The sequence below is a fragment of the Lepidochelys kempii genome, chromosome 1 (genome assembly GCF_965140285.1).
Source record: "Lepidochelys kempii isolate rLepKem1 chromosome 1, rLepKem1.hap1, whole genome shotgun sequence".
Lineage (NCBI taxonomy): Eukaryota > Metazoa > Chordata > Testudines > Cheloniidae > Lepidochelys > Lepidochelys kempii.
This window is the reverse complement of record NC_136380.1, coordinates 49,827,252-49,842,773: the sequence shown is the minus strand read 5'-3', so window position 1 is coordinate 49,842,773 and position 15,522 is coordinate 49,827,252. Positions and strand designations below refer to the sequence as shown.

Below are 15,522 nucleotides of genomic sequence, written 5' to 3'. Positions count from 1 at the left end.
GGTGGCCCTTTTGATTGATGGCACTCAGTAAAGAAGCCTAGGATTGATGGACCTGAAGAGTGATCTATCCTCTCTTCCTAGAGTCAGACCTCCTAGAGCAGAACAGAGGCATACTGGTGGGACAGCACAAAGAAGCTTTCACTGTCATAGCTGGAGATAAACTCCTCTGTTATGCCACAGAACAGGTGTAATTCCCGGGGCTGAACACTTAGTGACAGAATTCCCTTTTCTGTCAACATACGAACTTAGCGAAACTTGTTTCCTGTCAATTTGCATGATTATTTCAAGTTCAGTTCTTTTGAAAAATAACATTAGCTACATATTTACATTCGTCACTGTTTGTGGCTAATTTATTATATCATTCATTGTTATTAACTATTTCACTTACTCAGTGCCTGGTCAAAGACACGCTTGTGTGGAAAGCTGCAAAGCATGTTATTAATGGATTCTCTGCAGAATATAGAGTCGAGTAAATGAGCAGGGTTCCCCTCCCCCCATCACAGCACACATATGTGCGTGCGTTCAAAACTCCTGGAGTTTCCTTTATTCTCAGTCTGGGAATAACCAAATATAAACCATAGCCTAAGCTTCCTCGTTGCTGGCTGGCTGTTTCTAAGCGTGTCCCCTGCAAGCCCTCCTGCCTTAGTTCTTCCTTTCCAAGCAAGGGATGTGCAAAACCTTTTATACTGGGCATTCGAGCTAATGAAACTCCCCTGGCCTCGCATAACTCAGCAGAATTGCCCTCTCTCTCCTTCGTAGCATCTACCAGCCTCTTACAAGTAGCTTTTCTTACAGAGAAATCTACATTCTGGAAAGAATTCCTCTTTATTACAAAAACGGGGACACTTCTGGCTTTGTTTCCAAGGAAACACACCACCCTATTTCCAGCCTTTAATTTCTGTTGGGTATCTGATTTATTCTTACTGCTATGCAAGGTCCCAGGGTTCCTTTGTCTTTTTCCTGTCTGGCTTTGATCCTCTCTGCCTTTTGAATATAGCACAGCTGCTGCAATCTGGGTCTCACACCTGCGCTAGTCAATAGATCAGAGGCTGGATGTGGGAATAGAGCTGGGCCAATGCTGCAAAACATTGTTTCTATAAATTTCCGTTGACATTTTTAAGGAATTCATTGTAGCTCTCTGCTCGCCCCTTCCCAGAGGAGTCTTCACTAATGTTAGAGCCAATAAATTAACAGAACTAGGAAATTTTAAGCAAATATTAAAGAATATTCATGGAAAATGAATGTTAAACCTGCTGTCTCAGAGCATTTTCACAAGGGAGCTTATTCTAACCATTATATTAATCCAGTGGTGGAACTGGGCTGTACTAGGGGCTAGATGATATATTGGACTACATATTCATCCAGGGGGAGGGAGGGGAATAAGGACTCCCCGTCGGCCTCTGCAGAGGAGTAAGCAGGTGCTGCATGCCTGCTTACATATCCCTGGAGCAGGTAATGGGGGTGGCTAGGAGGAACAGGGAATGGTGAATCCTCAGCAACACTGGCCGGTGCAAATGAGCCACTTTGAACAGTGTCATAATATGCTGCTGGGCTGGGTCCAGCCACCACCAAATTATCACCTCTTCCCTGCCCAAGGCAAGAGAAAAGCAGCGGAGGAATTGCAGAGGCTGTCTGAGTTCTAGTTTCTCCCCAGGGCTGCTCCTGGGGTGGTGTGATTTATGCAGCCCTTCTTCAGTGCTGCATCGAAATTCACAGCCCACTGTGTCCTAGATGATCGTCCACGCAGACTATACTTGGAATACTTGCACCAAGCTGCTCACCAAGGAGCAAGAGACCAAGAAATGGTTCTGCCAATCTTTCTGGGTAATGGATGCATTCAAGAAAATTGCAATCTGCATGTAAACAATTTGCAAAGAGAAAGAAAGGCAAAATTCACTATATTAGTTATACCTTGCAGACATTCATCCATCTCTGCTTTAGACCACATGACCTTCACTTGGGCCACAAGAAAATTCCTGGCAGGCCACACTTGGAGTAGAAACTCAAAAACAGATTGAAATCTGAGAAGCGCATAGGGACACTAGCTGCAGATTTCTCCATTACACACAGTTTCTTCTTGTTGTTCTTCCAGTGCAGATGAAACTTGACTACGCAGCTGTTGTGAGTTGTGAAATATATTTTCCAAGAGGATCAAATAATTTGTGTTTCATGAAACTGTATTTAACAGACCAAGAAAGTAACAGCCCTTGTCTTTTTTCCAAATACTGAACGAAAATATTCTGTCACATTGGAACATAATAGAGAGAGTGCACTTTCAGCATGCAGATGTGCAGCAAAAAGAGCCTTGTTTTATGTTCTTTTGAATAGTTGTATGAACTCAGTGTACTCGCAAAAGCTTTTGGGGGTTAGAGGGCTGTGACATGAATTAATGTCAAAGCAAATGAAGTAAAATGACCAGGCAGAGAATCAGTTGCAGGCAGTGATGAGCTGCCAAAATCTTAACAACGGGTTCCCTCCTCACCCCACGAGAGGGTCGTTGCCCTACCCTGCCCCCCTTGACTCCTGCCCCATCCAACCCCCCCCGTGTTCCTTGATGCCCCCCCAGGACCCCTGCTCCATCCACCCCCCTCCCCTGTCCCCTGACTGCCCCCAGAACTGGGCAGGAGAGTCTTGTGGGCCACTGTAGTGGGTGCCCACCCCACCCCTAAGAGCCAGAGGCACCTGCCAGGGAGCAAGGTGGGGAGTCCCGGCGGTGCTTACCTGGGGCAGCACCCAGGAAGCATCCGGCAGGTCCCTCTGGCTCCTAGGGGCGGGGGAGCGTAGCTAGGTGGGGAAGAAGGGGGGGAGGCCGCTCCCCCACTGATCACATCAAAAGTGGCATCTTAGGTGCCGACGCCCTGGGTGCTCTGGGGCTGGAGCACCCACGGGGAAAATTTGGTGGGTGCAGAGCACCCATCGGCAGCTCCCCATCCTGCGCCTGGCCCCAGCTCACCTCACCTCCGCTCCGCCTCCTCCCCTGAACACACCGCCCCGCTCTGCTTCTCCGCCTCCCACCCCAGCTTCCTGCGAATCAGCTGTTAGACAGGAAGCCGGGGAGGGCTGAGAAGCAGGCCGCGACTTCCCGCTCAGGCCGAGGGTGGCGGAGGTGAGCTGGGGCAGGGAGCGGTTCCCCTGCGTGCCCCCTTCCCCGGTTCTCTGCTGCGGCTCAGGCAGTCCTCCTCGCGCCCCCCAGCCCGAGCTCACCTCCGCCTCCCTGGGCCTGAGCGGGAAGCCGCCGCTTGCTTCTCAGCCTGCCCCAGCTTCCTGCGCGAACAGCTGGTTCGCAGGAAGCCTGGGGGGGGGGCGCGCGGAGAAGCAGAGTGGGACGGCGCGTTCAGGAGAGGAGGCAGAGGCAGAGCCGAGGAATCATAGAATCATAGAATATCAGGGTTGGAAGGGACCCCAGAAGGTCATCTAGTCCAACCCCCTGCTCAAAGCAGGACCAATTCCCAGTTAAATCATCCCAGCCAGGGCTTTGTCAAGCCTGACCTTAAAAACCTCTAAGGAAGGAGATTCTACCACCTCCCTAGGTAACGCATTCCAGTGTTTCACCACCCTCTTAGTGAAAAAGTTTTTCCTAATATCCAATCTAAACCTCCCCCACTGCAACTTGAGACCATTACTCCTCGTTCTGTCATCTGCTACCATTGAGAACAGTCTAGAGCCATCCTCTTTGGAACCCCCTTTCAGGTAGTTGAAAGCAGCTATCAAATCCCCCCTCATTCTTCTCTTCTGCAGGCTAAACAATCCCAGCTCCCTCAGCCTCTCCTCATAACTCATGTGTTCCAGTCCCCTAATCATTTTTGTTGCCCTTCGCTGGACTCTGTCCAATTTATCCACATCCTTCTTGAAGTGTGGGGCCCAAAACTGGACACAGTACTCCAGATGAGGCCTCACCAATGTCGAATAGAGGGGAACGATCACGTCCCTCGATCTGCTCGCTATGCCCCTACTTATACATCCCAAAATGCCATTGGCCTTCTTGGCAACAAGGGCACACTGCTGACTCATATCCAGCTTCTCGTCCACTGTCACCCCTAGGTCCTTTTCCGCAGAACTGCTGCCTAGCCATTCGGTCCCTAGTCTGTAGCTGTGCATTGGGTTCTTCCGTCCTAAGTGCAGGACCCTGCACTTATCCTTATTGAACCTCATCAGATTCCTTTTGGCCCAATCTTCCAATTGGTCTTTATGAAGATATTGAACAAAACCGGCCCCAGGACCGACCCTTGGGGCACTCCACTTGATACCGGCTGCCAACTAGACATGGAGCCATTGATCACTACCCGTTGAGCCGTTGAGCCCGACAATCTAGCCAGCTTTCTACCCACCTTGTAGTGCATTCATCCAGCCCATACTTCCTTAACTTGCTGACAAGAATACTGTGGGAGACCGTGTCAAAAGCTTTGCTAAAGTCAAGAAACAATACATCCACTGCTTTCCCTTCATCCACAGAACCAGTAATCTCATCATAAAAGGCGATTAGATTAGTCAGGCATGACATTCCCTTGGTGAATCCATGCTGGCTGTTCCTGATCACTTTCCTCTCATGCAAGTGCTTCAGGATTGATTCTTTGAGGACCTGCTCCATGATTTTTCCAGGGACTGAGGTGAGGCTGACTGGCCTGTAGTTCCCAGGATCCTCCTTCTTCCCTTTTTTAAAGATTGGCACTACATTAGCCTTTTTCCAGTCATCCGGGACTTCCCCGGTTCGCCATGAGTTTTGAAAGATAATTGCCAATGGCTCTGCAATCACAGCCGCCAATTCCTTCAGCACTCTCGGATGCAACTTGTCCGGCCCCATGGACTTGTGTACGTCCAGCTTTTCTAAATAGTCCCTAACCACCTCTATCTCCACAGAGGGCTGGCCATCTCTTCCCCATTTTGTGATGCCCAGCGCAGCAGTCTGGGAGCTGACCTTATTAGTGAAAACAGAGGCAAAAAAAGCATTGAGTACATTAGCTTTTTCCACATCCTCTGTCACTAGGTTGCCTCCCTCATTCAGTAAGGGGCCCACACATTCCTTGGCTTTCTTCTTGTTGCCACCATACCTGAAGAAACCCTTCTTGTTACTCTTAACATCTCTGGCTAGCTGCAGCTCCAGGTGCGATTTGGCCCTCCTGATATCATTCCTACATGCCCGAGCAATATTTTTATACTCTTCCCTGGTCATATGTCCAACCTTCCACTTCTTGTAAGCTTCTTTTTTATGTTTAAGATCCGCTAGGATTTCACCATTAAGCCAAGCTGGTCGCCTGCCATATTTACTATTCTTTTGACTCATCGGGATGGTTTGTCCCTGTAACCTCAACAGGGATTCCTTGAAATACAGCCAGCTCTCCTGGACTCCTTTCCCCTTCATGTTAGTCCCCCAGGGGATCCTGGCCATCCGTTCCCTGAGGGAGTCGAAGTCTGCTTTCCTGAAGTCCAGGGTCCGTATCCTGCTGCTTACCTTTCTTCCCTGCGTCAGGATCCTGAACTCAACCAACTCATGGTCACTGCCTCCCAGATTCCCGTCCACTTTTGCTTCCCCCATTAATTCTTCCCGGTTTGTGAGCAGCAGGTCAAGAAAAGCGCCCCCCCTAGTTGGCTCCTGTAGCACTTGCGCCAGGAAATTGTCCCCTACGCTTTCCAAAAACTTCCTGGATTGTCTATGCACCGCTGTATTGCTCTCCCAGCAAATATCAGGAAAATTAAAGTCACCCATGAGAATCAGGGCATGCGATCCAGGAGAGCTGGGGTGGGGCGGGGAGCTGCCGGTGGGTGCTCTGCACCCACCAAATTTTCCCCTTGGATGGAGTCGGCGCCTAAGGCGCCAGTTTTGGCCGGTTAAATTTAGAAGCCCTTTTAGAACCGGTTGTCCCTCGTGGAACAACTGGTTCTAAAAGGGCTTCTAAATTTAACAACCGATTCTAGCAAACCGGTGTGAACCGGCTCCAGCTCACCACTGGTTGCAGCACTGCTGATGATCCTGTACATTGCAGATCTGTTATTGACCATCCAATTATATTTGGGAAATTGTGCTTTCAACAAGCAGGCCTTTTATCCTGAATTGATATTTCGGTAACAACTACTGGTGTGAGTCAGTAGTCAGAGGAGCAAAAGGGTGTCTGGGTCACATACTGTACTGTATATTCAAATATACACATTTTCCCAAGCAGGCTGTTCAATGAGCTTCAGTAGGCCAGATTCAATTGCTTTGACCAGAGTTAAACCAGGGGTGAATTTGGCCCACTGTCTGCAAGATGGAAACTATGCACTTCAGTATGAAACAGATTTACACCTGGTTTTAGCATTCATGGTAGGACATTCAGAAGAGCAGCAGAGTCTGTTTTTGATCTTTTTCTTTTTCCAGTCCAACCACCTCTGCTGTCTTTAATAGACATTGTGGGGGCCAGATTTTCTATCCTGGCTGCTTAAATTGTATCTACAAAATCTGCATGTGCCAAACCCTCTCAAGTTATATGGCAACAGGCATAGAAATCTACTCCCTGGAGCCAACATGCATCCAGATTTTGCAAAAGCACTGGATATGCTTGCCTGTCCCTTGGGGCCCTTATCCTGTACATATTTCCACACACGGGTAGTCCCCCCTGGCTTGGTGGGAATATTTGCATCGTATGGTTGCAGGCCTTTATTGGTTCTTTGCCTGAAAAGAGGGTCCTATAGTTGATATTATATTTTTGTATTAAGACTTTAATTTTTCATTGCTACTTAGCTCTCATACGGAACAGATCAGCCCCTCCCACACTAAACGCTCTGGAAGGGGGCCCAGGTTATCTGACCAGGTGGGCAGGGTTCTGCTTCTTCTCCCCTCCCTCCCCCCACAAGAGAGTAGGACCTGCCCACAAACCTGGCAGATGGTCCCCTGGGTATGAGGGCCAACCCTGTGAAGAGGAAGAGGCCATCGCTATTCCTCTGCTCGGGCTCTGGTCCCTGGTGTGGCTCCCTGACAGCATGTCTGTATTGGAGCTGTGCTGCCAGAGCCTGCAGTGGCTCTCAGGACTCCTGGAGAGCTCCATGGAAAAGGAAATACTCCCGAGTCTGCATTTCCTTTCCTTGGTAAGGTATGTGGGGCCAGAGGAGGGATGCTGTGTGTTCTCTCTGGCCCGACTTCCAGCTGCCCAATCTCTCCTCCCCAACCCCTGAGCATGCAAAGTGCCCTCTGTAGGGTCCCAGTGGAGAACTGGAAACAATGCCACAGAGCTGGCTTATCAGCCCTCTGGGTGGAGACAGTCGTCTCTAGTATTGATCTAAGGGTGATGATTTGGCCCATTGTGCTTGAAATCTCCAAAGTGTTGTGGGTGTGTTTCCTAGACATCTGTTTGTTTGATGCCACGTAATAATAACAGTTAAATTTAATAACAGTTAAATTTAAAAGTGTTATAGGCACTCAAAAGGAACATTAAATTCTCTTGTTTCTTCCTTGTAATTAAAATAACTCCTGATGCAAAACAGCACAGTGTGGATCAAGGATGAACCTATTCTCCTTTCTCTTACTTTTCAGAAATCGAAGCAAATAAAGCGTGTGACTGGTTACGAGCTGCTGGATTTCCACAATATGCTCAGCTCTATGAGGGTATGTTGTTATTATTTCTATTCCTTCTAAAGTGTATTGGGCATCTCAGCAGACACAGACCTGGTCTAAAATGTTTACAGTCTACCGCGTTGCCAACTGTTTTGATTTTTATCCTGAATCTCGCAATATTTTGTGTTTTTTCTTAGAGTGCCAGCTCCTGGAGTCATGTGAATATGTGAAAATCTCAGCTTTCATTTTTTTTAAAGTACGTTTCTAGCCCTCATGTTTGCAGAGAAAAGCTTGAAAATGTGGCCTGAATGAGCCCCAAAGTTCAAAAACCAGGATGTAAATAAAAAGAACACTGATTAATTTTTAAGGCCAGCTGATGATTTTGGGGGCCCGACTCATGATGTTAAATGCTTGGCATTCACAATAATGTATCCAATGTCCTGCTTCTGCAAATTACTCTGCTCAGACAAATCCCTTCACGAGCACAGAGCTGCTTGCGGATCACAGCCTAAATTTAGACATAACTTCTAGTTAGACTTATCATAATGAGTGAATTGGGAGGAACAAGGGAGGAAAGGAGAGACAAGGAGGCTGAAGATTCAGAGCTCAGTTCTTTTAACACACTGATGGGAGATGGGACACTCAGAAATCCAAGAAAGAAAAATAATTGTTATGGAAAAGAAAACACAAAATATACAAAAAGAAAAGGAGTACTTGTGGCACCTTAGAGACGAACAAATTTATTTGAGCATAAGCTTTCATGAGCTACAACTCACTTCATCGGATGCATGCAGTGGAAAATACAGTAGGGGGATTTTATATACACAGAGAACATGAAACAATGGGTGTTACCATATACACTGTAACGAGAGTGATCAGGTAAGGTGAGCTGTTACCAGCAGGAGAGGAAAAAAAACCTTTTGTAGTGATAATCAAAAAAACCCCAACCTTTTGTCGTGATAATCAAGGTGGGCCATTTCCAGCAGTTGACAAGAATGTGTGAGGAACTGTAGGGGGGGAAATTAAACATGGGGAAATAGTTTTACTTTGTGTAATGACACATCCACTCCCAGTCTTTATTCAAGCCTAATTTAACAGTGTCCAGTTTTCAAATTAATTCCAATTCAGCAGTCTCTCGTTGGAGTCTGTTTCTGAAGTTTTTTTCTTGTAATATTGCGACTTTTAGGTCTGTAATCGCGTGACCAGGGAGATTGAAGTGTTCCCCAACTGGTTTTTGAATGTTATAATTCTTGATGTCTGATTTGTGTCCATTTATTCTTTTACTTAGAGACTGTCCTGTTTGGCCAATGTACATGGCAGAGGGGCATTGTTGGCACATGATGGCATCTATCACATTGGTAGATGTGCAGGTGAAAGAGCCTCTGATAGTGTAGCTGATGTGATTAGGTCCTATGAACATATCTATTTGGGGACACCATCATAGGACCTAATCACATCAGCCACACTATCAGAGACTCATTCACCTGCACATCTACCAATGTGATATATGCCATCATGTGCCAGCAATGGTTTTTTTCTCCTGCTGATAACAGCTCAATTTAATTGATCACTCTCGTTATAGTGTTTATGGCAACACCCATTTTTTCATGTTCTCTGTGTGTGTATATATATCTTCCTACTGTATTTTCCACTGCATGTATCCGATGAAGTGGGTTTTAGCTCACGAAAACTTATGCTCAAATAAATTTGTTAGTCTCTAAGGTGCCAGAAGTACTCCTTGTTCTTTTTGCTAATACAGACTAACACGGCTGCCACTCTGAAACCTGTCACCATGCAAGGCACAGTAATCTGTGTGCACCCAAGTCACTTTTCATTACAATTCTCAGTTTCCATCATTTCCATCTTGTTTTTAAATTTCAGACTAATATTTGAGGTGACTAGTATAGTCAGCTCACTTCTCGTGTTGCTTGAGTTACCCTTTGTTTAAACTCTTTGTTATTGTGTGTGCTAACAAAATAATCAAGCCATTTTTACTGCATGGTAAAGTCTGTCTAGCAAATATTTCACTAACTCGCTAGGATGGAAGTGGATGGCCTACTGCCCATGTAGATGATGAAAGTGTTGTGGTAATGCTCAGATCTCATTTTTGGGGGATAGTGATCAGGTAGAAACTCTAAGCATCTAATATCTTCTTATAGCCAGAGCCAAACATATTGCTCTCTGTGGTTCACAGGACCGTCAACTCCCCTTTTAATATAAAAAATAAAATAATGTGAAGTGACCAAACTAGCTCTGGATGTCATACAGGGAAATAACGAAGGCCAAGTTAAATAAGCGACACACCATTTCTGCTGATAAAACACATGCAGTGCATCTTTGAAATAAACTGTTTCCATTTGAATAAAACGTAGTTGGTTTAATGCTACGTCTCCTTTTTACAGATTCCCAGTTTCCTATTGACATTGTGGCTGTAAAGAAAGATCATGACTTTCTCGACAAGGACCTTGTAGAACCCCTTTGCAGGTAAATAACATCCACTGTTTCTTTTTTTGGTATCTTAAGAATGTTTGTGGATTTTTGTTTTGAAAGTAGTGGCCTACCCTAAGAGATGTTTGTTTGTCCTTGTCAATTAAATGGGCATAATCTGTAGTTTTTCCAAAATAAATGCTAGAAACCTGGATTCATTTCTCTCCCAAAAAATCCTACAGCAGGGGCCAGTTTGCTCTCTGAAAATTCACAAGATTTAAAAAGGGCCCAAATTTATCAGCCCATCTCATCAACTGGAGTGAGGCTGGCTGCTTTTTGGAAAGAACAGTGCCAGCAAACCCAGCATAAATTAGGGATCTATGTGTGAGTAACACATGGGTAACTCTGCCCCTGACTACTACAAACCAGCAGAAACCCCATTGCACAGAACCTTCTTCCCTCTGACAGCAAGGATGGCTCGCGTGCTGCTATGCTGCCGTTGGCTCCCTGTTGTTATTTAATTATAGTACTGCAGCACCTAGGAGCCCTAGTCAGTGACCAGGACCCCATTGTGCTAGTGTAACACCAACAGACCCTGGTCATCAGCGGTAGGATCGAACCTGGGACCTCTGGAGCTAAATGCATGAGCCTCTGCTGCATGAGCTAAAAGCCATATGAGCCATATGAGCAGACTCATTAATCTCTTTCTCTCTAAGGGTATGTCTCCACTACGAAATTAGGTCAAATTTATAGAAGTCGGTTTTGTAGAAAGCGTTTTTATACAGTTGATTGTGTGTGTCCCCACACAAATGCTCTAAGTGCGTGTAGTCGGTGGAGTGTGTCCACAGTACCGAGGCAACCGTCGACTTTCAGTGTGGGTGGCTATCCCAAAGTTCCCGCAGTCTCTGCCGCCCATTTGAATTATGGGTAGAAATCCCAGTGCCTGATGGGGCTAAAACATTGTCGCGGATGGTTCTGGGTACATATCGTCAGGCCCCCGTTCCCTCCCTCCCTCCCTCCGTGAAAGCAAGGGCAGACAATCGTTTTGCGCCTTTTTTCTTGAGTTACCTCTGCAGACTCCATACCATGGCAAGCATGGAGCCCTCTCAGCTAACCATCACCGTATGTCACCTGGGTGCTGGCAGACGCAGTACTGCATTGCTACACAGCAGCAGTTTATTGCCTTTTGGCAGCAGACAGTGCAGTATGACTGGTAGCCGTTGTCGACGTAGTCCTGGGTGCTCTTTTAACCAGGCGCCTAGGCAAACATGGGAGTGACTCAGCCAGGTCATTTCCCTTGTTTCGTCTCTTGGCGATTCAGTCCTACCGGCAGTGCGCTGTCTTTTAATCTGCAGCTAGCAGAAGACGATGGCCAGTAGTCATACTGCACCATCTTCTGCCGAGCACCCAGGAGATGATGATGGCTAGCAGTCGTACTGCACAGTCTGCTGCCAGCAAGATGTATAAAGATAGATGAAGTGGCTCAAAACAAGAAATAGACCAGATTTGTTTTTTATTCATTTTCTCCTCCCTCCCTCCCCCTGTGAAATCAACGGCCTGCTAAACCCAGTTTTGAGTTCTATCCTTGAGGGGGCCATTCAGTTTCTCGCAAAGCCACCCCTTTGTTGATTTTAATTCCTGTAAGCCATGTCGTCAGTCACCCCTCCCTCCATCAGGGAAACGGCAGACAATCGTTCCGCGCCTTTTTTCTATGCAGAAGCCATACCACGGCAAGCATGGAGCCTGCTCAGATCACTTTGGCAATTAGAAGCACATTAAACACCACACGCATTATCCAGCAGTATATGCAGCACCAGAACCTGGCAAAGTGATACCAGGCGAGTAGGCGACGTCAGCGTGGTGATGTGAGCGATGAGGACATGGACACAGACTTCTCTCAAAGCACGGGCCCTGGCAATGTGGGCATCATGGTGCTAATGGGGCAGGTTCATGTGGTGGAACGCCGATTCTGGGCTCGGGAAACAAGCACAGACTGGTGGGACCGCATAGTGTTGCAGGTCTGGGACGATTCCCAGTGGCTGCGAAACTTTTGCATGCATAAGGGCACTTTCATGGAACTTTGTGACTTGCTTTCCGTTGCCCTGAGGTGCAAGAATTCCAAGATGAGAGCAGCCCTCACAGTTGAGAAGCGAGTGGCAATAGCCCTGTGGAAGCTTGCAACGCCAGACAGCTACCGGTCAGTTGGGAATCAATTTGGAGTGGGCAAATCTACTGTGGGGGCTGCTGTGATGCAAGTAGCCAATGCAACCAAAGATCTGCTGATATCAAGGGTAGTGACCCTGGGAAATGTGCAGGTCATAGTGGATGGCTTTGCTGCAATGGGATTCCCTAACTGTGGTGGGGCTATAGACGGAACCCATATCCCTATCTTGGCACCGGAGCACCAAGCCGCCGAGTACATAAACCGCAAGGGGTACTTTTCGATAGTGCTGCAAGCTCTGGTGGATCACAAGGGACGTTTCACCAACATCAACATGGGATAGCCGGGAAAGGTGCATGACGCTCGCATCTTCAGGAACTCTGGTCTGTTTCAAAAGCTGCAGGAAGGGACTTTATTCCCAGACCAGAAAATAACTGTTGGGGATGTTGAAATGCCTATATGTATCCTTGGGGACCCAGCCTACCCCTTAATGCCATGGCTCATGAAGCCGTACACAGGCAGCCTGGACAGTGGTCAGGAGCTGTTCAACTACAGGCTGAGCAAGTGCAGAATGGTGGTGGAATGTGCATTTGGACTTTTAAAAGCTCACTGGCGCAGTTTACTGACTCAGTTAGACCTCAGCGAAACCAATATTCCTACTGTTATTTACTGCTTGCTGTGCGCTCCACAATATCTGTGAGAGTAAGGGGGAGATGTTTATGGCGGGGTGGGAGGTTGAGGCAAATCGCCTGGCTGCTGGTCATGCACAGCCAGACACCAGGGTGGTTAGAAGAGCACAAGAGGGCGCGGTGCACATCAGAGAAGCTTTGAAGACCAGTTTCATGACTGGCCAGGCTACGGTGTGAAAGTTCTGTTTGTTTCTCCTTGATGAAGCCCCCCGCTCCTTGGTTCACTCTATTTCCCTGTACCCTAACCACCCTCCTCTCCTCCCTTTGATCACCGCTTGCAGAGGCAATAAAGTCATTGTTGCTTCACATTCATGCATTCCTTATTAATTTATCACACAAATAGGGGGATAACTACCAAGGTAGCCCAGGAGGGGTGGTGGAGGAGAGAAGCACCGGGAGGGGTGGTAGAGGAGGGAAGGACAAGGCCACACAGCACTTTAAAAGTTTAAAACTTTAAAACTTTTTGAATGCCAGCCTTCTGTTGCTTGGGCAATCCTCTGGGGTGGAGTGGCTGGAGGCCCCCACAACACGTTCTTGGGCGTCTGGGTGAGGAGGTTATGGAACTTGGGGAGGAGGGCGGTTGGTTACTCAGGGGCTGTAGCGGCAGTCTGTGCTCCTGCTGCCTTTCCTGCAGCTCAACCATACACTGAAGCATATTAGTTTGATCCTCCAGCAGCCTCAGCATTGAATCCTGCCTCCTCTCATCACGCTGCCGCCACCTTTCAGCTTCAGCCCTCTCTTCAGCCCGCCACTTACTCTCTTCAGTCCGCCACCTCTCCTCCCAGTCATTTTGTGCTTTCCTGCACTCTGACATTGTCTGCCTCCACGCATTCATCTGTGCTCTGTCAGTGTGGGAGGACAGCATGAGCTCAGAGAAATTTTCATCACGAGTGCGTTTTTTTCGCCTTCTAATCTTTGCTAGCCTCTGGGAAGGAGAAGATCCTGTGATCCTTGAAACACATGTAGCTGGTGGAGACAAAAAAAGGGACAGTGGTATTTAAAAAGACACATTTTATAGAACAATGGGTACACTCTTTCATGGTAAACCGTGCTGTTAACATTACATACATAGCACGTGTGCTTTCATTCCAAGGTCGCATTTTGCCTCCCCCCACCGTGTGGCTAGCCCCTCCCTCCTTCCCCCTCCCCGTGGCTAACAGCAGGGAACATTTCTGTTCAGCCACAGGCAAACAGCCCAGCAGGAACGGGCACCTCTGAATGTCCCCTTAAGAAAAGCATCCTATTTCAACCAGGTGACCATGAATGATATCACTCTCCTGAGGATAATACAGAGAGATAAAGAACGGATGTTGTTTGAACGCCAGCAAACATACACTGCAATGTTTTGTTCTACAATGATTCCCGAATACGTGCTACTGACCTGGAATGGTAAAGTGCCCTACCATGGTGGATGGACTAAGGCTGCCCTCCCCAGAAACCTTTTGCAAAGGTTTGGGAGTACATCCAGGAGAGCTTTATGGAGATGTCCCTGTAGGATTTCCGCTCCATCCCAGACACGTTAACAGACTTTTCCAGTAGTTGTACTGACCGCGAATGCCAGGACAAATTAATCATTAAACATGCTTGCTTTTAAACCATGTATAGTATTTTAAAAGGTATACTCACCAGAGGTCCCTTCTCCGCCTGGCAGGTCCAGGAGGCAGCCTTGGGTGGGTTCGGGGAGTACTGGCTCCAGGTCCAGGGTGAGAAACAGTTCCTGGCTGTCAGGAAAACCGGTTTCTCCGTTTGCTTGCTGTGAGCTATCTACAACCTCATCATCATCATCTTCCTCGTCCCCAGAACCTGCTTCCGTGTTGCCTTCATCTCCATTGAAGGAGTCAAACAACACGGCTGGGGTAGTGGTGGCTGAACTCCCTAAAATGGCATGCAGCTCATCATAGAAGCGGCATGTTTGGGGCTCGGACCCGGAACGGCTGTTTTCCTCTCTGGTTTTCTGGTAAGCTTGCCTCAGCTCCTTAAGTTTCACATGGCACTGCTTCGGGTCCCTGTTATGGCCTCTGTCCTTCAAGCCCTTGGAGATTTTGACAAATGTTTTGGCATTTCGAAAACTGGAACGGAATGCTGATAGCATGGATTCCTCTCCCCATACAGCGGTCAGATCCCGTACCTCCCATTCAGTCCATGCTGGAGCTCTTGCGATTCTGGGACTCCATCATGGTCACCTCTGCTGATGAGCTCTGCATGGTCACCTGCAGCTTGCCATGCTGGCCAAACAGGAAGTTGAAATTCAAAAGTTCATGGGCCTTTTCCTGTCTACCTGGCCAGTGCATCTGAGTTGAGAGTGCTGTTCAGAGCGGTCACAATGGAGCACTCTGGGATAGCTCCCATGAGGTGTGTGGGTTACGTTAGGTGCTGTATAAACACCCAGTTGCAGATGCTCACAGCTCCACCCTTGCCAGAGAGTTAATGTGTTTCTGTTTGTGTCGCTTTTTGTTCTTTGCCTGTAGGGAGTGTACCACACACAGCTTCTGCTGTGCCCCACCCTAATCCCTCACCTGCTGCGGAGCACCTATCTTGTGGCAGTCCTGGAAAAGGACTTTGGGTGGGGCAGGGAAATGACACTGCAAAGGCACTGACTGCTCCCCTTTTCCTTCTCCTGTGCTCCATTTGGCCTGGGTTCTGCTTCTCTCCAGCTGGGTGGGTACAAGGGAGCATCAGGCCCATAATAAGGCAGGGTCCACTACATGAAACTGCAGCTT

The 15,522-nt window shown here is 47.7% G+C and overlaps 1 protein-coding gene across 8 annotated transcripts in view; it reads left to right on the top strand.

Moving 5' to 3' along the window:
• Positions 1 to 15,522, top strand: part of STARD13 (StAR related lipid transfer domain containing 13) — a 491,362-nt gene that overhangs the window by 431,021 nt on the left and 44,819 nt on the right. For all 8 annotated transcript variants that reach the window (XM_073341692.2, XM_078852676.1, XM_078852678.1 and 5 more), the window contains 2 exons: positions 7,505 to 7,576; positions 9,928 to 10,009. In XM_073341692.2, the coding sequence (XP_073197793.1) occupies positions 7,505 to 7,576; positions 9,928 to 10,009 (154 nt within the window). The remainder of the gene's footprint in view (positions 1 to 7,504; positions 7,577 to 9,927; positions 10,010 to 15,522) is intronic.